Genomic DNA, 24,887 nt, shown 5'->3' on the forward strand with positions numbered 1-24,887 from the left:
CTAGTATGCTTAACTAGTTCAGCTGGACAAAGCTCTCTCCTGGCCCAGGTCAGCACTCATGTGAGGTCCACTATGTGATGCCAATCTCATATACAGAAGACAAAAACAGTGATGCCACCCATCTATGCAAAAATTATTCTGCATTTGAAGACATTTTTTACTGTTGGTATAATTCTTGTTGAGATGCATTTATCATTGCCACTGTTCTTATATCTAGGGTCTCAACAGCTTGTCACTGTACGGTAAATAATGGCTAGGTCAGCTGGTGAGTAAATTCAGCAAGTAATATTCCCATGTGAGAACTCTCTCAGGTAAAGGGCTCTATAAACGTAAACAAAAATATACACAAAAGTGCCTCTAAATCAGTTAAAACAGAGAGTAAAGTAATAACCCAAGCAACATATTGTGCAACACAGATTACAGAGCATTACTGTATCTTTAGAAATAGATATACAGAGATTTTTTTTCATGATCTCAAGCCCTTTACAAACAGTGAATATAGAAGCTTTTAACATTCCAGTGTAAGCTCCCCAGACTTCACAGAATTCTGCCTTTCTCCGTTATGGAAATGAACCTTTGTCCAGAGACACATACATCTTTCCACGGTCACTTTTCAGCATATTAACACAGCTAATAAACATGGTCAGTGCATTTCATATTTCTTTGACCACAGATCATCTATTAACAACAGCTTCAGGCCTCCAATCAGGAGAGAGTAAATCTCAAGGAGGTGTCTATTAGCGGCACTACAACATATTTCCTGGGATTAGAAACATTTTACATGTCAAAAGTAATAAAAGTATAACAGACAAACAGCACAAACGTGGAACTGTTAAATCACTGTAAATAACATGGCACAATCTAATAACATTCTCTCTCGTTCAGGAAGCTTGAAATCCAGGTAATACCATCTCCGCTGTTGAACACTGACATTTAGTCAGTGCTCTGCCCATTTAATAGGGTTTGACTTCAAGAAAGGGCTTCATAAGAAGCATTATAAAGCATGGATGAAAAGGAAGGGTTTATGATCGCATTTTGGTCAAGAGAAGATTCATGACAGAGCAGGGATGACTTGTATTGTGACACTGCTCATTACTTCATTCAGAAACACAATGGGTATTCAGTGCTCTAAGAGCTGGATGAAGCTTAAGTTGATGAAAAACAAAAGTGACAATTAAGGTGTTAAACAGGCAGCATTCATTGAAATGAGAGATGGAAGCTCAGCACATTGAGTTATTATTGCAGTCTATTATTTACATTTTTTTCTTGTGACAGAACAAGATACTTATTAAAGAATAATATGATCCTGTCTTTAAGATGCTTTTGTGTTTCACAATCCTCCTTTAAAACAAAAAAAGGGTCTTTTATTTTGTTTAATTACTGCAAGAAAGAGAGCAGAGAAGGGCAATTTCTCCTAATCATTGACTGCTGTAAAAAGTGAATGGAATACAAAAGGAGAACTACTTCAAGCAAAGAAACAACACAGAGTGCTTACAGCTCCCAACTAGATGTTTTTCTAAAGTCTGCAATTAAAAATAAAAATAGAAGACAGAATGGGAACGCTAGAATTGGCCAGGAAAACAAGACTGACTGTTTAAGCACTTTTAATGGGTACATTAAGAACGCCAAGTCTTACCAATGGACCCTATCCTCCAGCAGGTTTGTCATATGCACTGCAGAGTAAACAAGAAGTTTTACTAAACAATCTCGGCTGCGTTTGTGTCTGTAGAAGTTACAGAAGTGTTTTCCCCTCATCATATATAGTCAGTGGTGCAGTGCAGTTCTTCCCCAAGTTATGCTCATATTTATTTATGGGCTGAAGAGGAATGTGTCACAGGACTCTAAGACCTAGTTACTTTTTACCACTCCGAAACTAAGTATATATTCACAACAGCTTGAAAGACGTCTGCAATCACTCATTGAAAGTACTTCTGATAGCCAGGCACTTACAGCAAGGAAAGGATGCAAAGTATCAAGACTGTAAAAAAGGGGGAAGTACGCTAATTTTACATGCTGCAAATCAACCGCCCAGAGCAAAGATAATAAAATAAACCACTGGATCTGGATTATTAAAGTCTTATGGTGCATACACACGGTCAGATTTTGTGTCAGATATGAATAACAATTTTAAAAATCGTTCATATCTGAAAGAAAATCGGACATGTCAGATAATGATATCTGACATCAGATGTGTTTGCAGTCAGATTTGGACGATTCCATTCATTTTAATACAGTCTAAAATCGTTAAAATCGTTCATCTGACCGTGGGTATGCACCATTAGGATATGAATGAGCATACTTTAAGGCATCTTAAAGTGTTTTACATCAGAAAACTGAATTATAAGTCTTATAAAAGGGACATATTGTACATGGAATTTGATCTGTGGAATCTCAATAATGAATCACTTTTAAGCTGGGCACACACTGGAGCGATGGGCATTTGTTCAGACATTGGAACGAATGCTCTTGAACATGGATTGCCCGTACACACTGGAACGAGTTAATAAACGTCGGAACGATCAATGTTCCGTCCTTCATTAACTTACTACAGGTCGCAAGCGATATTGCTAGGTTTGATGTGCAACACATGTGCTAGCGACAGCGTGAGTGCGTAACCACCGGTGCACACTGAGCGATGTAACAGATTTGTCGTTACGAAACGACCAGACATTGCTCCAGTGTGTACCCAGCATAAGTACTGATCATAAAGCCTGGTCAACAGCTATGCCCTCGGTCCAATTACATATCATCATTTAATACCACTGTATCTTCCCAACATGTTAGATATTCATGTCCCATGCAGCATTACATACGGTCACAAGTGCAAACATATATTGATCAAATGATTCATAGCATTTTCTGTAAGTGACAACCCATCAACAAACTTTGTGCACATTGTTTAAAACGGGACGCGGTCGATATCCCAACCGCGGAGATTACGGCGGTCAGAATCCCGGCACCTGTCAGAATCCCAGCATTGGAATCCCGAAGGTAAGTAGCGGGGGTTAGGGGGAGAGTTAGTGATAGGCACTAAAGGGGGAAGGTTAGGTTTAAGGTGCGGGGAGGGAGAGGTTAGTTTTAGGCACGGGGGGGGGGGGGGCGTTTAGAATTAGGCACCGGGGAAGGAGTGTTAGGGGAGGGAGAGGGGGAGGGTTAGGATACTGACCGACAAGTGTCGGTATCTTAACCCTGTTGGGTTGCTGGCGTCAGGATTATGACTGCCGGTGTCCCGTACCCATACCTTTAAAACTCCTCTTAAAGGTGCTATTAGCAGAGGAGCAATATACAATATGAATGTAGCAAACTATGTTTCAAGGTAAACAGATAATAAATACTGCACCCCTTCCAAAAAGTCACACAATACAACATGCAAATGATTTATGGAAATAGAAATACAAAAAGGGGTGACAAAAGCAAACAACGTTTGTATTTTGGGCAGACAATGTTGAGGAAGTAGAAGGATTAATGTGAAAGAAATTGAAATGCAGTTGCTTGTAGCCTACAGAAAAGGTTTAATAAAAATAAACACTCCCCTCTACTTTGTAGAGACAAGCACTGTTTACTTAGCAAATGCTGTTTACTTAAGAAGCAGTGACTTGCCTAAAATTACTAAGAACTCAGGTAAGCTCTGTATTATGGCTGAAGGCTCAAGTTAAAGAACAAGTATGTCCAACTTTATTAAGCAGATAACTGGCAGATTGATCATTGCTGAAGTTATATAAAGCACCACTGACAGTGCTTTACAGCTTGCAGCAACGGAGCCTATTTAACATACAGAATGTTTATTCTTCTCTCATTTCAGGGGTGGGGGGCTATTCTTTATTATTATTTTATAAAATCATAGCTGCATGTCTCTTCCTATCATTTCCCACTGAGTGTGGGAAAGCCAGCCAAGGTCCTAACAATTAGGTAGCGTCAGCAGGTGTCCTGTACAAATGTGGGACTAAACAGATTGTGTCTGTCAGAAAGTATGTTTACAACACAATTTGTACATGATAATGACACTGTTATTCATATTATTAACTGTAAAATTTTCCCCTTACTAAAAAGAAAAATTGAGTGATAAAATTATACCAGTTCTAAGTTTCACATGCAGAGAGATTACTGTAAAGTATGCACTGATTACCAGCATTGTAGAATAAAAACAAGAAAACACATGCAACCCACACTGAAAGCAGAATCAGCCATATTAGCAACTTAATAAAAATGATCTGCGTAACCAAGGGATGAATTTTTCAAATTCTATGTACACATACACATTTAACAATCTCATTAACCACTGGAATCTCAATCTAAAAGCAATATATAAACACTGCATTCTGTGGTGCATTAGAGGCCATAATTATTTTTCCTTTGAGAAACATATCTAAAAAGGGTTAGCAAAAACAGACAAAGCAAAACACACAGGATATACTCTTTTATACACGGTTTCCTGGTTTGTATCACATATCATTAGCAATTAACATTCCCGATCCATTCTAAATAGGGCAGAGATTGCTAGGGGAGAGAGTTGTACCCAAACATTATGACAGAAGAACCCACCTCCCATCTATACACAGGACCATTACACACATTTGCCTAGGCCCTAGACTATTATGCTTTTGTTAAATACCATCAGTTACTTTAAATTATATAATTTATTAGCTTGTACACTTGTATAGTTTGAACTTGCTCTGGAGGAGATAAACTCCATGAACAAAACTCTATAGAGTCATAATAGCACTGGTAATACAAGGTTCTACAATAGTAAGGGGTTGTTTATGCCAAATGTTGGTAAGGGGTGCAATGCGAAAGTAAGATGATTAACAATCTTAAATATTTGAATAAGTAAATTAATGTTTAGAGATTCACATCTTCTGAGTTTTAAAGCACATATTGCAAACTAATATAAGAAATGCAAATCACCACAGAAACTGTATATACATACTTAAGTATATCTATATAAACATTAATACATAGACACACCTGCAACCATTACATACTATATATTCATGAAACTGAACAAATAGCCATAATTATGCTTAATGTGGAATATTGTCTGAAATAGGAACAACCAGTAAACTAAATGGACATAGTCAGTGACGTTTTCCTATTGACAAGGCATAATAAATGCATGTCTTCTTTACATAGTGCTTCACAACAATGAAAATCACCACAAAAGCCTATATTTACTGTATTAAGGAAGCAAATCTGTGTCAAGTAAGAGACTGGCAACATTCAAAGACCACTGAAAGAAATAAAAACGCAAAAACCAAAACACTCACTCCCCGATTAACACAGAACATGATTTAAACAATAATGCATGTAGTATATCATCAGGAGTGCATAAAGCATTGTAATAGGCACATTATAAAATGATGCTTTAATAAAGAGGGAAATGAGATGCATTAGCCCAAGAACCACAAGAATTACCATAACATTAAACACAGATAACCAGTGCATCAACCATAAATAAGATGATAGGACCCATTCTTACCTCTAAGGCTTCTAGGGTATTGAAGCTGGCAATTGCAAACCCATCAATTATATCCTCCTCCTGAGAGCTGGATTCTCTCCTCTTACGTCTGGGCGGTCTGGCATTTCTGGCTGAAGCAGCTGGATTTTTACCATTCTGATTTGAATTCTCCTTTCCCAGGCCCCTTTCGGCTTCAGAGCCAGAGGAGGGGCTCTGGTTTCGGGGATCCCTGACAGATGGGTCTCTTCTCCTCACCCTGTCCCTTTGAGATCTAGATCTCCTGCTTTGCTGTTTTATTTTGACATCCATCTTCTTTCAATAAAACAACAAAAAAAAGCGAATTATAAATCCACAGGGAAATTCCACTGAGTGACCTTGAATCCACAAATCCAATTACTAACCACAATGGATACTGGAAACTGGATGCAATGGTTACTTAGGTAAAAGAAATATTTATGCAATATCTATATAAATATATAATCCAGTAAAGCACTGTACACTTTTTTGTTTTGTTTTTTTCCAGTAGCCCACAGATGGTCTTTCAAAGATACCGACTACTGTTCTTTAGTTAATATTTCCTGCACTCAATTTCAATTCTGCTTAGTGACCACTTGTATTGCAACTTTTCCGTGCCATTAAATTGCCACAATATTTCCCATTTGTAAGGCTCAGACCCTGCCCAAGATCCTTTAAAGGCAGCAGCAGCAGCATCCTGGTGAAGAAGGAGAAGGAGGGGGGGTCAGAAATCCCTCATGTGGTGGTGGTGGTGGTGGGAGGGAGTCAGGGCACCCCCTTGTACACATAGAAATCTTCCTCTCCCGTTCCTGGTCGGGTGTATCAGTCAGCAGCAGAGGAATGAGCGGGGGGAAGAGGAGGAATAGAGCAGTAATCACAGACACTGACTGCTGCCGATCCCCTGCCTCCTCTGTGCCGCCGCCTCTGCCATTCTCTCTCTTTCTCTCCTTACACCCCGGGCATTCTCCGGGCGGCTGGGCCTCCTCCGGGTCACCGATCCTCCGGTCCTGTAAGCAGACACAGATGGGGAGATGTTAGATCAGCGATCGGAGGGGGAGGAAATGTTCTCCACACTGAATTGTACAGTGCAGCAGAAAAAAAGCCCAAAGCAGATAACTGACGTACTTCCGCCAGCCCGTAATTACCAGAGGAAGTCAGCAGCCACTTTATTGGAGTTTACATTCTGCTGCTCCCGGCTTAACCCGTGAGTGGCGGAAACAGAGGGCAGAGCCCACTCACTCACGGCATCGGCAGTTACGTTACACAATCGCGATAGTCGCGGCTCTATGCAGCCCATGACATTATACCGTGTAAAGCTTCCGGCTTAAGCCACATACAGAAACATTTACATTAGTACTAAAGTGTATTTAAATAAAATCTAAAACAGAACAATGAAAGCCGTGCAATACTACAGTGAGCCACAGTTATACATAGCATGATCATTGGTAGTTTGGTAATTAATCGGTACTGGGATAAGTAACTACAATGCAATACATAGGCACAATATAGGTTTGTACAATGGTTGTACTGCGGATGGGACCAGCCGCTTACAGCATAGATAGACAAATGACAGGATAGGAAATCACTGCTAGTGACAGCTTTTGGGAGTCTGATGTTGGATGGCAATTGTTGCAGATCACCTCTGGCTCCTAAAAGACCCCTAGTACAGCTACATATAATTTGGCTTCTGAATTCTACACTATTTTGTCTAAGATGCTATCATAGTTTTGCTTTGTAGCGTTTTGAAATAAATCCTTAATCCCCTGTCCCGAGTGTGAAATATTTTATTGACAATCAGAATGTTGACAGTCGGCGTGTTGACAATGGGTTTTTCAACTGAACCTTACTCTTAAGGAGCGTACACACTAGACAATATGCTCCCTGAGCGATATCGTCTAGTGTGTCCCCTGCAGGGTGTGCTCAATGTCATTCATGACATTGAGCTCACCCGCTGAACGATATCATTAACGATATCGTTCAGCGCCGAGCTCTCTCCCCCACTCCCCAACATGCAGCAACCTGACAATATCGTCAGGTTGGCCTGCATGTTTACCCGATGAACGATAATGACGAACGACCCGCGGGAACGCGCATCATCGTTATCGTTCATCGTTTTGGTGTTAAAAATGGACGATAAAGTGGACGACTGAACGATATCGTTATCATTCAGTCGTCCACTTTAATTGCCCAGTGTGTACGCACCATTACCCTAATCTAAAACTGGCCATCCACTATACAATTTTCTGTCAGATATCTGTCCAATCTGGCTGGTTGGAATGAAAACTTGGTAATGTATGGGAGCAAATGACAATCAATCATATAGTTTTAAACACTGAAAAAAGGACAAAAAAAATTGTTCAAATTGGGTAAATTTGTGTGTTTTAACCAATTTGTCTGAACAACCATTTTTGGCTATTTTCCAGTGTTTGTCAGCAAATGGACGATTGTCATTTGCACACATACATTACAGGTTTTCATTCCAACCAGCCAGATTAGACAGATATCAGACAGAAAACTGTATAGTGGATGCCCAGCTTAACTCTATCCCTACACTCGGGTGTCGACATTGTACCTGTCAATATTCTGACAATGTTAACATGTCAGTATTGACATTGTGACTGTCGACCATCTGTACATGTCAACATTCAGTACATTCTGAGGGGTAAATGTAATAGACTGCAAATTGCAGGCATCGGTGACTTCATGGCAAGTTTGTCCAAAGTTTTAAAGTAGCAATCATTTAAAAGACAAAATCAACCTAAATTTTGTCTTTTAAATGATTGCTACTTTAAAACAACAGCCGGACTCGCTGGGAAGTCGCCATTACATGCAATTCGCAGGCTATTTCATTTACCTCTGAATGTTAATTGGAGTGACTGCATACCCCATTTCCTAATTTTAAAAATCATAAACGTTAAGGTTGGTACACACATCTCATTAGACTCCTCAGTGAGTATATAGAACCCATTAAGCCTATACAAATGATACCAAAGAGGATTTATTAAATGGTCACTAAACCTCAGCATTTTAATTTTCAGCTCTGAACTATGAATGCAAAAAATATATTGTTCAATGTCGACTACACCTCAACTACAAAGTAAAGTTTTACCTCCACATCCCATTAGACACAAATATATATATAAGACATATACATACATATATATATATATGCTCAGGTGTATGAAACAGGAACTCACTGGCTGCCTAGAGAAGCACCTACCCTAAAAGGGAAACTTGTTGCAGAGGGGTTAAAGAGCATTAAAAGATTCATTTAACCATTTGCCTGGAGTGGTCGCATCAGATGCAACCACCACCACAGGCTAGGTGTTCCCAAACATGGTTGCATCTGATGCGAACAGTCAGAAACACCCGCTGGCCTGCTGAAGGAAGATCATTTTCCAGCAACCGCCATTCTCAGGGGGACCTCCCGGCACCTCTGCATCCTTGGATCCTCCCCAAGTATGTGCGCTGCAAAAAAGGGGTGTGGTCTTGCAAAAAAGGTACGTGGCCACACAATTGTACCCCCAATTCAAATTACACCAGGCAGTAGTACAATCTTATTCACATTACACCGCACAGTGCCCACAAGTAGTAGTGTCCTTTACGCAATGCACAGTCGTAGTGCCCCTTATGCAATGCCCACAGTAGTAAGGCCCCTTACACATAATGACAGAGTCACATGCACAACACTGTACTTACCTGAAGCCCTGCGCCTGCCGCCGTCTGACAGCTCCTCGCGCTCGGCAGTATGGGAGAGACGTCATGACATCTCATTCTACACAAGACAGCAGTGAGTTCCAGCCTCTAGTTGCAGGGAACAAGCCACTGGGCACCCACTGGTAACAAAATCTCTGCAGGAGCCCAGCAAATGGAGAAGGCGGCGCAGGTCCAGCTTACCGTATTGCACCGGCCCTGCCCTCATGTATACCCAGCAACTGCAATGAAAAGCAGGTGCTAGTGCACTGCTAAACGCAGATTCCCAATGTTCGGGAATCTGCGCAGGCACATGACCCGTTCTGTGCATGTGCAGAATGGGTATGCGATCCCGCTCGCAGACAAGACTGTTAGTGATTGACAGTCTGCTGCAGTTTGTGAATGAGGAGGGGGCGGCGGTGGCCTCACATTTCCTGAAACGGAGGCGTGTCGCCGCCATTGGAGAGGAGGGGAAGAGGCCAAATTCCTCTCAACTTCAGAGGCCGGCTGCGTGACCCCATGGGTCACCTTAGCCGGCTGTTACCCAGATTATGTGATGCTGCATTGGACAACCCAGCTCTGATAAGTAATGCACAGGAGGCGTGATGCCTCCTGCTGTACTACCATATCTACAAGGATCGCAATTGCAAAGCTGCCTGCGGACATATATCATATAGCTATAGCCTGCGTGCATACATCATATATCTATAGCCTGCGTGCATACATCATATATCTATAGCCTGCGTACATACATCATATATCTATAGCCTGCGTGCATACATCATATATCTATAGCCTGCGTGCATACATCATATATCTATAGCCTGCGTGCATACATCATATATCTATAGCCTGCATGCATACATCATATATCTATAGCCTGCGTGCAGCTTTGCAATTATGATCCTTGCTGAATCTGGCCCACTGATCACTATTTTCTAAAGATGTCACATTTGCAGTTGTGTTTTATTCCACAGTTTTAATGGCAAATATTAAAGATTGCTTGGAAGAAAAAAAAACTAGATAATAGAAAAATGGACATGTTAAACATAAACCTGCCCTGTACCAGACAACTGAAAATATACTGTATATATCTTAAAAGTAAACATGTAGCAGTAGCATACTGTAACTTATTGCGAGGTCAACATTGTAAATGTCGATATTTTTAAGACATCCCATGAAAACTCATTAAACTTCTTGGTTCTGCTCAATTAATCCTAGATCAGTTGCTATTTTGTAAGTTTCAGAGCTGGAAACCTGGGTAAAAAACATGCTCTTCTTCCATTAGTCATTTTTAAACATTTTTCTCTACAGCCATTAATTTAACAGAGTTCTGCAATTTCAGAAACTTTGTGTTGTTTTTGTAATGATTAGTGAAGTGACTATTTTTAGGGGGGAATGCAATTGTCTTGGTGTCCGTAGTACCCGTCTAAAGTGACCTGGAGCTTTCAATTGCCCACCACTTACAGCGCATTTATGCTCGCACCCTCCTGAGGTACGAGCAAAAATCTGCTCAAAGCAGGGCTTTTGGACACCTTAACAGCAGCGTGCCCGGCTTTTGGGTGCCTGAACGGACACTTAGCACTTAGAACTACTAATTTGATTGATAACTGGTGCATACATTTTGGGCAGTTGTACAGTGCGACAGAATTTATTTATATAACTTGCACATACTCACCAGTGCTTTACAAAGAATATTTAGTACATTAGTCCCTGCCCCAGAGAAGCTTACAATCTGTACTCTCTACCACATGTACACTAGGCTTAATTTTCAGAAGCTAATTCACCTACATATGTGTCCTCATACACCTATCTTTTTTACGCTACATGACGCAAGACGCCTTGTGTGATTACGGTCCTGTGCAGTTTGTGTCTTCGATCACATATAGGGCCTGCATGCAATGCCTATGTTCATGGAGTTGAGATAATTTTTTTTTCTGTTACTACTGCAAATGTATGAAAATCCCTAAAAACTTGTACGGTGCATGGGTTACACAGAGTGTATGCACAAAGGTGCCATTAAGATGCACTGTATCAGAGATGTCTTAGAAAAGTGCTGGGTGTTCCTGGGCAGTGACTGAAGAGACGTACGGAGATGGTCCATTTTATGGGCGTGTTAGACCAACTTTCCTCCAACCATCCAACTAGTTGGTTGGAATGAAAATCCGATAATGCATGGGAGCAAATGACAATCAGCCATTTGCTCCCAAACACCGGAAAACACAAAAAAGGTAGTTCAGGGAATTTGGTTAATTCGGTTTGAGTTGAACTTGTCTGAACAACAGCTTTCGTCCATTTTCCATTGTTTGGGAGTAAATGGCTGATTGTCATTGCTCCCATGCATTACCGGAATAAAGTAAATGGCTGATTGTCATTGCTCCCATGCATTACCGGAATAAAGTAAATGGCTGATTGTCATTGCTCCCATGCATTACCGGATTTTTATTCCAACTAGTTGGATGGTTGGAGGAAAGTTGGCCTGGTGTATGGCCAGCTTTACTTTTACCTCAATATTGCATCTTACTTTGCTTATAGTGTATTTGGAGTTAGTATTTTTGTAGCAAAAGATAAAGTGACAGATAAAGCATAACGATGAATGGCCCAGGTACCTCGCATTGGACCTGTCTTTTTACTCTAGCTACTTTTGATCAATTTTGCATCTTTGTTTGCTAATAGTGTACTAGGTACTTAAGATTAGTATTTTGGCATAGCTAAAAGGGGCTATGGACACATCTGTAGCAGTATGTTTTTCTATTGTGGGTGGAAACAGAGCATCCAAGAAAAATCCATGCAAGTACAAGGAGAACGGAATATGCTAGTCTATATAAATAAATGATAATAATAGAGAAGGCTTTAGAGTGGTAAATGGAATTTGCATTTCAAATAAAGGAGTCTCTTAGGTAAGGTTTACATCTAAGCTTAGCAAGTTCACCATGGGCAAACTGTAATCTTCTCATGTAAAATGCAGCTAAGCATATAAACCAGAGGTTCCCAAACTTTTCTAAATCACGGCGCCCTAGAGTATCAGCATTGTTTTCACGGCACCCCTAAGCCAAAAGTTTGTTATGGAGAAATTCAGAATAAATGTAGTAAAGTAGTAAAGTGAAGTAAATTGTGCTTATCTGTCATCCTTAGGGTCAGTTCTATAGTGGTGGACAAGTTTGCGCTTCTGTTTGTGCACATATTTACATTACATTGACCATAAATAATCAGATTTGGTGCTGGACCACCACCCTGAGGCACCCCTGCAAGTGTCCCGAGGCACCCCAGTGTGCCACAGTGCAGTTTGGGAATCACTGGAATAAACATATAAGCTACTGCATGCAACTTTACAACCTGCTCATATGTATATTTCACATATTTCATAGGTATAAGTCACTTTCATAGGGATAAAGTGCCTTAATAATAGTTGTATTTTACATGTGGCTTTAATGCTTAGATGTAAACATGCCCTTGGGCTAGTGTCGTATGGATTGCTTTATTCACAGATATCTTTTAGCCTTAGGAACTGCCTGCAGCTTATGTGAAAGGAACTCTGTGCTTACACTGCCTGGTATGTACAGCCAAATACAGTGGCTATGCCTTGAGTTCATATGTCTGAACTATAGGTGCACAACAAGAGAAGTACATAAGAAAAAAAAGCTACTAGAAAATGGAGTAGTAAAGCAAATCTTTACCATTTTACCATATAATAAATACTATAGCAAGTATATAAAATCCTACATTCTTAAATATAGATTACGCACAGCGGACTGCAGAATATATTGTTATATAAAGGCCTAACACAGTGGTTACCAAACTTTTTGAACCACGACACCCTAGAGTATCAGCATTGTTTTCACGGCACCTCTAAGCCAAAAGTTTGTTATGGAGAAATTCAGAATAAATGTAGTAAAGTAGTAAAGTGAAGTAAATTGTGCTCATCTGTCATCCTTAGGGTTAGTTATGTGGTGGTGGACAGGTTTGCACTTCTGTTTGTCCACATATGTACATTACATTGACCAATAATGTAATGTAATTTGATTTGGTGCTGGACCACCAACCGAGGCACCCCTACAACTGTCCCGAAGCACCCCAGGGTGCCACGGCGCACAGTTTGGGAACCACTTGCCTAACACCTGTACATTCCTCCTGGCTGGGAGATCATTAATTCTCGCATCCTAATCCACAGGATTAGCCACGATAAGTGGCTACTCTCGTGCTAAAGGTGCATACCCCCTAGATGATATTTTACACGATTCGCCTGATTTCATTGCACGGGAATGACAAATTGTGTAAAATATGTCCAAATCATGAGTGTCCACTCACGATGCCGATGCTCGTACCAGTGTTTCGTACATCGCATCTTCAGATCTTGCCTACTGCAGGCAAGATTTGCCAATCTCATACACTATTTTGCGCAGAATGATCTTTAGTCAGATTGGACACTTTTTAGCACCATTTTGTGTCCTGTAGAGCCTGGGAGCTGCCGGAGAGAGTTCAAGGGAAATTGCTCACAATATCGCATCATGAGCACATCATCTAGTGTGTAGGCACCTTTAGTGCTGGGAGCAGTGCAGGTAAGGCATGATCAGCACTCTCGCCCATCCCCAAACCCCTTCTTTATGTAGATTCAACTTGCACCTCAGGATGGTGCAAGCAGAAATTCGTGAAAAGTGCAGTCTCGTGGCTGGTCATCCAAAACAACGGAATTAGCTTCCAGCCACTTTAGATGGGAGCTAATGCTCTCAAACAATTGAATTGCCCTTAAATGTTTGACTGCACACAGTAATATATTATGTACACCGATCAGACAATAACTACTGACAGTTTAAATGAATAACACTGATTATCTTGTTACAATGGCAACTGTCAAGGAGTGGGATATATTAGGCAGCAAAGGAACAGTCAGTTCTTGAAGTTGATGTGTTGGAAGCAGGAAAAATTGGCAAGCTAAAGATCTGACTTTCACAAGGGACAAAGGCCCTCATTCAGAGGCGCTCGCAAGAATGAGGGCGGCCGCTTGTATTTTTAAGTGCGGCCTCCTGGTCGCTAGCTAAGCTGTGGGTTACCACCCACAGCTTTAGCGACCGACCAGGTTGATGGTCGCTATGGTCAAGACCATCACGACCATCTGGGCTTGCGACGAGACCCTAAGGTTGGGTCTCGGCAAAAAAAGCCCCAGGGAGCTTCCTGCTCTGATCGAGCAGGAAGCTCCCCACTGACATCAATGCTGATGTCAGTGCGGCCACCCACAAAACGGTAGGCGTTCCTTAAGGAACGCCTCCGTTTCTGAAACCACCCCCCCGCCACGCCTACAAAAAGGGCCGAGCTGTCGATCAACATCGACAGCCGGCCCTATTGTAGTAAGCTCCGGAGCGAGAGAATTTGTCTCTCGCTCCAGGGCTTGCACACGCGCAGTGCGGACACTGCGCTTGCGCAGGGCCTAAACATCGACCCGGTTGCGAGCGCTCAGTGCTTGCGACCAGGTCTGAATGAGGACCAAAGTGTGATGGCTAGATGACTGGGTCAGAGCATCTCTAAAACTGAAGTCTTGTGATGTGTTCCCGGTATGCAGTAGTAACTACTGTGTTTCTCCGATAATAAGCCTTACCCTTACTTTTGGAAAACGATCAAAAATAAGCAATACCCCGAAAATAAGACCTAACAAAATCCCCATTTTGTCCGCTCCCTGCCTGCGCTACACTAAAATGTCCCCAGCTCCAACAGCATGAAATTGATATCGCTGTTAAAGATTTAACAGTGGCATCCAATCACAGCTGCAGCGTCTCACTCTCTCACAGTGAGCGTGCGGCAGCTGGCGTGCGTGGCAGGGTCATTTACAGCAGCGCCGTGGAGGAGAGGAGAGAAAAAGAGGGAAAAAAAAGTAAAGAATTGTATTGAATTATTGAAATTGCTGTCAATGTTAATTAAAATAAGCCCTATGGAGTTTTTTGGTCAAAAATTAAAAAAAATTTGTCTTATTATTGGGGAAACACGGTACCTACCAAAAGTGGTCCAAGGAAGGACAACCGATGAGTAATTCAATTGTTTTGGGCGCCCATTAATTATCACACTTGCCATGCACAAAAGCACTGGGTTTAGCCCGGTAAAGCAACTAAACCCTGGTTAGGGTTAGGATGCCCAAAACATGGATTTTCGCACATTTCTGCTCACCCCCTCAGGAGGCTAGGAGCAGGAAATGTCGGGAGCCAGTAGTTCTCATGCCCGAACAGAGCAACACTTGAATTGCTCCATTGGGCACCCAAAAACACAATTGAATTCCCCGCAAATAGTTCAAGGTGTTGCTTTGGCCTCCAAATTCCCCAAGATCTCAATCCGATCGAGGAATTGTGGGATGTTCTATAAAAACAAGTCTGAGCCATAGAGTCCCACTTCGCAACTTACAGGACTTACCACTTGCACTCCCCTGTGTACACATGGCAGCTGCAGAGAGAGCAGCTACCAGGGAATGTCAGCGCTGGCCCCCACTACCGTGTACATTCGGGCCAGAAGTCGCCAGGTCATATATAGTAGGGATGGCCACCGGCCATCGATTAGCAATCGATTGTTAACAGTTGATGGTTCTGCCATCGATGGCAGAGAGCCAATGGTTCTCGGCCATCGATGGATGAGTGAGAGCCAATGGGTTTTTTTTTTACGGGATGTAGCTGAGCCCGGCAACCACTAAGCCCAGCCCGTTTTTGACTGGCCCTCATCCCGAAGTGCCCTCAGCATTAGTTGCTATTGAGGAGTTTAAAACATTGATGGTTCACCCCGTGGGCGGCGGATGGAAGAGAATCTTCCTGCAGCCGCCAGTCTCAGAGGGACCTACCAGTCCCTCTGCACCTACAGATCCCCTCTCTCCCACTGTCTGCTGATCACTGCTGGGAACAGTGATCAGCCAGATGCTTCCCCTTGTGTACACCCGGCAGCTGCAGGGAGAAGAGCAGCCGCCGGGGAATGTAATCAACGGGCCCCCCTCCCCTGTGTACGTAAGAGCAGTTATCAGGGACGGTCACCGCTGGGCTCTCCTCCCGTGTACACTTGGCGGCTGCAAGGAGAAGAGCAGCAGTCGGGTGCTGTCATCGTCGGGCCCCCCTCCCCTGTGTACACTTGGCGGCTGCAAGGAGAACAGCAGCAGTCGGGTACTGTCATCATCGGGCCCCCCTCTCCTGTGTACACCCGGCAGCTGCAGAGAGAAGAGCAGCCACCAGGGAATGTTAGCGCTGGCCCCAACCACCGTGTACACTCGGGCCAGGAGTCGCTGGGACATATATAGTAAGGATGGCCATCGACCATCGATTAGCAATCGATTGTTAATGGTTGATGGCTCTGCCATCGATGGCAGAGAGCCAATGGTTTTCCACCATCGATGGATGAACCAGAGCCGATGGGCATTATTTTTTATGGGATGGAGCTAAGATTCACCTCTGTTTTTGATTGGCCCGCATCCTGGAGTGCCCCCAGCTTCGGTGGCTATCGAGGGGTTTAAAAAACAGTGACGGTTCACCATTGATGTTTATTATGCCATCAATGGTAATCACCGATGAACCCATCAATGATAACCATCAATCGACAACCCAACGATGGCCGTCCCTAATATATAGCAGAGCCTCGGCTGCCCACTATAGTATTGTTTATCGATACATATCGATTTTAACATATAATAAAAAAAGTTTTACAAAAAAAAAAGTTTATGCAGAATATACCATCAATGATGGTCTGTGCTTGATAGCAAGCACTGATGCCTCCCCATCGATGGCCATCACTAAAGTATACCATATAAATTGGTATTTTTAATGGTATACTGTGTAAAATAAAACGTGTTGGATAAGTTTTAAATAGTTCTTCTTGACCTAATTCAATCATAGAAAAAAAACGACAATTTTGGAGTGTTTTTTGTGTACCTAGCTTTATTCATCTGGATACCAGAGGAAACACATGATTGCTTCAGGAATCTATGCATTAAAATTAATGTTGACATCTTAAAGAAAACAAAATATTCATGTGAAAAAGGTAATCTCATTGAAATCCGCAGCCATTTACACGCACTCACGTGATTCCAAGTGGAAATGTTTTTAATAATTTCTAGATTTTAATCAATTAAATTGTTCTACTTAAAACTGGACCACTTTTTAAATGATATTTTCCAGCCCAGATGTCCACAGTTTCTGAGGGTTTTAATATATTGTTAAGTTAGTCATGGTCAGTAGACAGCAATAAAATCTTTGTTATGAAAATTAAAACAAAAAAATACAAACATTTGAGTCACAGGGAAATGTGTTGCATTCACACCTATTATATTTAATGGATTGAAAATCATAATTGAAACATAAATAATAATCCATTTGCAAAGAACACAGGAAAAACAATGTTCCATTAGACATTGATTGTACGAATCAAATGTACATTTTCCCTTGCCAAATCAATCCTGCATCTTACAGTAGAAAGTACATCTGGGGTTATATTCTGAATCCAATGACTTTCCACAGTTATGTTCATTATGCATTACAATTCTATGCAAATGCTAAGTGATCAGAGGCTGTAAAATGAGATGCATGATAAGGGATGCAAGCCTCTAGCACAGAAAAGCAGTGAGATTACTACTGATGCCAGGGGAACCGTTAGCAATGCAATTTGTGCTGGTTTACAATGCATTATACATCCACAAGTTATAAAAGAGTCTCTCTTCTGATCTGACATTTCTTGTAACCTCTCATTTTTTTTTAAGACTTTTTTCTTTTATAAATTTCATCCACTGTTTTCAGGACAGGCAATTTTATAATGTACTCGGCTAAAACCTGCTATAAGTTAGTCAACAGAGGCTAGACTATGTATTCTTTATTAAAAGGGTACAAGCCAATCTGATTCTTATGACGACTACTGTATTAGTATAACCTGCCACCTGGGGACCCTGTGGATTGTTCCCCAAATAACTCTATTAAACTAAATGATGCATCCATACTAAAGCTAGTGACACGCAGACTTTGAACACCTACATATGAGCCTCAGCTTTTGCCTAGATTCAGTTGAAGTGTGGAACGTAGAGTTTGTGGAGCAGGAGTGCAGGTAAGCTCTTTGCACGTGACCTGCCTTGGATCTTCGGATAACCCATTCTACATACAAGACACACTTCCCTATAATACAGTTAGTCATGTGCTAGCTGTTTTTGCATCACCCTTAAAATGGCCATGTTAGTGATAATTTCATCAGCCAGCCAGACCAAAACCACGGTTTGTGCGTGGACTTGAAATAATCACCCAACCTAAGCAAAATCAGTAGGCCCTGCGGGCAGTGAGGAGCAACTGAAAGCACAGTGGCCCCTGTGATTAGGTATCTTCAATTTGGCATTCCATGTGTGCAGCGAAACTGGATGGAATTGGTATGAAATACCGTCAGCCGCATGGCCGGCGGTTCGATTCCCGTCAGCGGCAGCCCGATAGAAGCAGAGTGCGACGCAGCGGAAGCCAGACAGCGCTGGAAATCCTGATCGTGGATAGGTAAGTATCCACTAACCTAACCTAACCCCCCTAACCCTAACCCTCCTTAGGGGTGCCTAACCCTAACCACCCCCTTCCCCGCATTACGGTGGTTACCCTGGGATGTGGAAGATCCAGCTGCACACGCACAGCATCCTATATAGAATGGTGTTATGCTTCAGTGATCTTGTGACTGGTACCAGAGCACATGGAAGGGTAGAGAATACCCCACTGACAGCAATGGAAGTAATGGAACTACTTGCTCCATGGGAATGAGTATGAAATACCGACGGCTGTTCAATTCACAACTCCAGAAGCCCAACAGGACAAAATCCCGACTAGACTGGTAAGTACCCTAACCGCCCTCCCCCCCCCTTAATACTAACCCTTCTTTAGTGGCGCCTAACCCTAAGACTCCAGGGGTGGTGTCTAGCCCTTAATCCCCCTGGGGGTGCCTAAATCTAACCCTCCCTTCCCAAATCCTAACCCTCCCAGGGGGGTGCCTAACCCCAAGTCCCCCCGGGAGTCCCTAAACCTTACACTCCCCCCCACGCGGCTAAGGGCTAAGATGCATAGACTTACCTCGATCGGTCCGGCGTCCTTCTGCATTCCAGTGTCGGGATTAGGATAGGCGTCAAAATACTGACGCCTATCTTAAATCCCCCATCTGGTTTTCGTTGTCGGGATATAGACCGGTGGCCGGTCTAGTAACTACATCCCGCTCCATATGTCATTCCAACACAGGTGCTGTAATAACACTTATCTTCCAATAAAATGACACCTCAGCTGCATCCAGAGGAAAACTACCATTATATATTTTACTATCTCAGATTACATTAAAAATTATTTCCATTGCTGTTCAGTTTCTCATGCCACTTTAAGAGTTACAATTCCCAGCTACTAAACCCAAATTATATTTTTGTACTCTACAGAACAGAAAGTCGCCTGCTAAATAATGAACTCCTAGGTTTATAATCATAACTATCATACTGTGTTTGGATTGTTGATTTGCCAGAAATGTAAATATAGACCAAACACCAGCAGCATCCAAGTTTGTGGTTTCCGCACAGAGGTAACAGAAGTGCATTTCTTCAAGAAGAAAATAAATGTGGACACAATAGACTAGGGGTTTCACAAATCCTGATAAGTGCCTATAAATAGGACACTTTTAGAGGGTTTTCCTCTGTGGGCACAGGTAGGATTATTACTGGCAAATAGATTAAAATACCTAAGGTTCATTAACCACCACTCAACGGAAAGCTATAATTCACATAAGTCCCTGCCCCAGTGGATCTTACAATCAATGTTCCCTACCTCATGGACACATATACGTACACACACTGGAGCTGATGCAGACTTGAACGCAAGTTGGTTTTGCAGATGTAACTTTCGTTTTTTCACATTACGCATGTTCTGGAGCAGAGTGTACACAACTGCAGGCGATGCAGAGTCGTACGCAACACGCTCATCTCCACTGGTGTCTAAAGGTGTGTAAGTGGGTAGTAACGGAATGTTTGCACATTATCTACGTCTAGCAAGGGCGTGTAGACAGAATTTTTGGCTATGCAAAGTGTGTGCATAAATACATCTGTTTCAAGACGGCTCTTTGGCACCAAGCATAGGGCTAGGGCAAGTGCACACTGATAATGATAACGGGTATAAAGCCAACCACACGCATAGGGGGAGTCGGATGCAGATACATGTATAACTCTACATATGTGTGAATATCTGCATATAACTCCATGCATGAAATTGGAGTGTAATTACAGTAGACTTGCATTCATCACTGCTTCGGCTCCACTAATGTTAATCTTGTCAGAAGTCAAATAACCTACCAGTATGTATTTGGAGTGTGAGAGGAAACAGGTGCCAACACAGAGAAACCTTACAAACTCCACACACATAGAGACCTGGTTGAACCTATAACCTCAGCACCCTGCAAAAAAAACGGGTAATTAGAACTGAATTATCTTAGCCGACATATGCCAAGCTGTGCAGTGACAGTATAAACTCATTGTGTGGTTTTCAAAATAAAAGTATACCTTTGTACACTATGCATATCAGCTTTCCTATTGGCAAAGTTTATTCCTAAAACAGCAACAGTTTTCAACAATCTATAGTTTCAAACTACTTAAATTGTCATTGTTAGTATATAGCTAGAAGGTTCGTTTTTTGTTTAGGTAATCACAAGATGAAATCAATGGAACTAAATCAAACAAAATATTATGATACATTCATATGGTCAACTGCATTGCCTGTTTCTTGTATGCCACAGTCGTTAATACAGTTTAATAGATTGTTTTATAATATATCAAGAGATAATTATGTTGAATTTCATCTAGGGATGTACATCAGTCAGTGATAACTCAATGATGGCATGAAACCATCAACCGTGATCCTTGATGATTTGCACTCATCAGTGGCCATCCCTGCTGTGAGGTATGGGTCAAAAAGGTTTGGGGTGGGGCTTAGCGCAGCGATGTGGGAGTGGTACCAAGCTCTGTGCTACCTGCTCTGATTTTTTTTAAAAAACATCGATGATGGAGAACTATCAGATCTCTGTCATTGATGGAAAAACCATCGTCCATCGGTCGACAGCCATCCTTTCTTTCCTTTCTAGATAACAATATCTGAAGAATAGGATACACATCATAACTGTACCCTTCCAGCCATTTCATGTTTATATAAGCTTGTTTTGTTCCCAATGGGACAATTAACAAGTTCTGAAAACTAAACTGAGCACATTTAAAGCTATGTAAGTGCATAATGAATAAACATATCCGATGCTAAAATTCACAAGACGACAAAACAAAAGTCTCCTACTGAAGATACTGTATTATGATAAACAATATACAAAGTAGAATGCGGGAGGAACAGGAACAACAACCAAATTAATTGAGTTGTTTGAATAATGTCATATTTTACTTCATTGTTTCTTCATTAAAACAGTTTATGATCAATATGTACAATAGATTAAATCGATTTGTATTTTCATATTGAAGATTTTCATGCGTCTTTCTGAATGTAGGATTTAATTTCTGGGGTGAGTAGCATGATGTATAATTGTGTACACACTGCATTTCCCGATCAGTGTAACTTGCTGTAAGAGGTCATATGAGTAGATGTGTGGAAGCATGAAGTTAGAACCCACAAGCTGCATTCTGTGGGAGGGTTATTGAAAACTAGAAACAGTTTTATTAACAGTGCTATAACGTACTTTCTAGACATGTACTCTCCCAGTAAGAGGATTGGTTTTACTGGAAGGACAAAGGGTATTTGGGCACATTTCGAATCTTTTGTTTGTAGGCGCTGATAGTGATACAGAAGAACTACATTTAGAAAACTGGTCTGTGGAAACATTGTTCTACAGTAATGTGCTCAGTAGTATGCCAAATCTATATAATGCACATGAAATCTTACTTTACTGTGCCCCTTGTGACCCGACAAAAAGATGTGCGTCTTAGTTGGCAATGGGAGGTTCTGCACAATGTATTTGCAGTTTTCAAACATATAGTGTGCTTTTGCCTGTTTATTTTTTAATATCCCCTTTTATTTGCACAGTATTTGTGTGTGACAACTTTTATAAATGTAAGTTACAATACATAGGTTGAAGCCACTAACACAATCCAACAACCAATAATACATCCCTGTGTTCCAAATAACAATAGGTAGCGGTCCTGTAATGGTCATTTGTTATGGCAGAAATTTCTGTGAAATAAAGAAAACCAGTAGCGCCCAATAGTGGATGCTTATATAACATTCACCAAGTGAAATTTAACCCTAGGATGTTATGTACATACTTCAGAATTAGGCACTACTGTTTTTGTTTTTAAAATAGAAGATGTGTAAATTGTAGTTAGGATGGAATGGGATTGAAATGCCGGCGGCTGTTTAGCCGCCGTTTCAAATCCCGACAGCGGATGCCCGACAGGATCAAGATCCCGACAGAGGCAGGTAAGTACCTTAACCTCCCCTGTTCCCCCCCTAACCCTCCCTTAGTGGTGCCTGACCCTAACCTCCCCCTAGTGCCTAACCCTCACCCCCCCTTGCCGCTCCCTAAACCTAACCCTAACCTATCCCTGGAGGTGCCTAACCCTAATCTCCCCCCCTCCCCCAAACCTAACCCCACGAGACTCCCTAATCTTAACCCTCCCCGCACGGCTAACGCTAAGGGCGCCCTAGACTTACCATAGTTCGGGATGTCGTCCTCGACGTTCAGGAATACGATAAGCTTCGGTATTTTGACGCCTATCATAAATCCCTAGCCAGCATTCCGCTGTCGGGATTGTGACCGGCGGCTGCAGCAGGTGAAACATTAGTGGTTATCAGTGATGAGAGAACACATAGCTCACAATCCAGCTAATTTTTAAATGTGTTTGACGTTTTATTGCTGCTAGAGAACACTGATTTGCTATAGACTGCTGGACATGCTAGGGTCGGATATATGTCACAATAACTTCACAGTCATTACCCTTCTGCACCTGTCTCAAAGAGTAGCGCTCTTGACACATCTGCATAGCTGTGAACAATAATAATGTAAGCAAACTCATCATCCATCTGGTATTTTAAGAGCAATCTTCTAAAATAAACACTGTAATAGCTTTGGGAAGTAGAAATTGTGTAGCCATGTTATTAGATATTGGTATGTGAGCTCATTGCTAGTGGAGTGCTCGTATAACACTCTTATTCTTTCATTTATGTGTTGGCTTTACTAATGACAGTACCTGCCAGCCAACATCAAGCCTTTCTATGTAAGGACCTCTGTTTCTCCAAAGTCTTCTGTGATTCGGCTGAAATTCAGAGTTGCATGTCTATTTGAATGTGCCAGCACTAAGCATAAACTCATGCTTTGTGAGAATTATTTGTGCTTTGTGCTATTACTTTGAACAGACACATTTTCGATAGCCTAAGGCAGTGGTTCCCAAACTGTGTGCCGTGGAACCCTGGGGTGCCTTGGGACACTTGCAGGGGTGACTCAGGTTGGTGGTCCAGTACCAAATCAAATTATTTATGGTCAATGTAATGTAAATATGTGGACAAACAGAAGTGCAAATCTGTCCATCATCACATAACTGAACCCAAGGATGACAGGTAGCACAATTTACTTCACTTTACTAAATTTTTTTCTACATTTCTCAATAACAAACTTTTGCCTTAGGGGTGCCATGAAAACAATGCTTATACTCTAGGGTGCTGCTATTCAAAAAAGTTTGGGAACACTGGCCTAAGGCAAGAAATTGTTTACAGAGCAAATTTCATTTTACTGGTAACTTATACAGCAGAACAGCGATTTTCAACCGCTGTGCCGAGCGATTTCTAGCTGGATCCGATGCCGGCAGTAAAACTCCTAACTTTGGGTCCGGGTGGCTCAGCCGCTGCCCGGGCCGACCAATGGAGACGCGGTGGCGTGACATCATAGGTCACGCCCGCCGCGTCGCCGTCCCGTCCGCACACTGCTCACTGCTGAGCAGTGAGTCCTCCATTCTTCAACTTGGATCTAGCAACAACCGTGAGTTTGACAGGCTGCCGCTGCACCCGCTTCCGTGGCTGAGGGGTAGGGAGCACCTTTCTCTGCCACAAACAGTTACGTTTTTTATGTGGGGGCAATGTGATTGTTTTTTATGTGTATTATTTTTCCTTTTGTGGGGACAATGTATACTACTTTGCTTTCTGAGGGGGCCAGTGTGATTGTTTTTTTATGTGGGGGCTAATGTGTAATATGTTGCTTTCTGTGAAGGCCAGAGTGATTTTTTTATTTTTTTTTGTAAGTGGGAACCAATGTGTTTTATTTTTGTTTTCTTTGGGAACCAATATGTTTATTTTGTTTGCAATGGATGCCAATGTGTTTTATTTTGATTTCTGTGGGGGCCAATGATTGCTTTTTTCTGCGGGGCCATTGTATGTGTTATCCCGTCCTGTCCCCCCATATGCGTGTTTTTCTCTGTGGGGGACTGATGGCGTGCCTTGGAAATTTTAAAATAGAGTTCGGTGCACCGCGAGTCGGTAAAGGTTGAAAATCACTGCAGTAGAGTATTAGCCATAGATTACTGTGTTTACACATTGTGTCCAACTGTCCCTATTCCCAGAGAAAGTCTTAGGTTTTAATGATTTCTCCCAGGATACACACTAGGTCGATGTGTTGACCTAACAATTAGTAATTGTATACACACTTACCAATCGTCTGCCTGATGTGCCCTGCTTGACAGCTGAAATGGGCGGGCATTTAAATTGTACGTCCAGTTGAGCTGTCAATCAACGACAGA

The 24,887-nt window shown here is 42.0% G+C and overlaps 1 protein-coding gene across 8 annotated transcripts in view; it reads right to left on the reverse strand.

The window, feature by feature from the left end:
- FBRSL1 (fibrosin like 1) overlaps nt 1-24,887 on the reverse strand; it is a 581,862-nt gene that overhangs the window by 504,051 nt on the left and 52,924 nt on the right. For 7 of the 8 annotated variants that reach the window (XM_088476700.1, XM_088476701.1, XM_088476704.1 and 4 more), the window contains exon 2: nt 5,477-6,477. In XM_088476700.1, coding sequence (XP_088332826.1) covers nt 5,477-5,764 — 288 coding nt within the window. In that variant the 5' untranslated portion in view covers nt 5,765-6,477. Of the gene's footprint in view, nt 1-5,476; nt 6,577-24,887 lie in introns of those variants that run through there. The other variant, XM_088476698.1, reaches the window with a different exon arrangement.

The sequence above is a fragment of the Taudactylus pleione genome, unplaced genomic scaffold (genome assembly GCF_031769625.1).
Source record: "Taudactylus pleione unplaced genomic scaffold, aTauple2 ptg000191l, whole genome shotgun sequence".
Classification (NCBI taxonomy): Eukaryota; Metazoa; Chordata; class Amphibia; order Anura; family Myobatrachidae; genus Taudactylus; species Taudactylus pleione.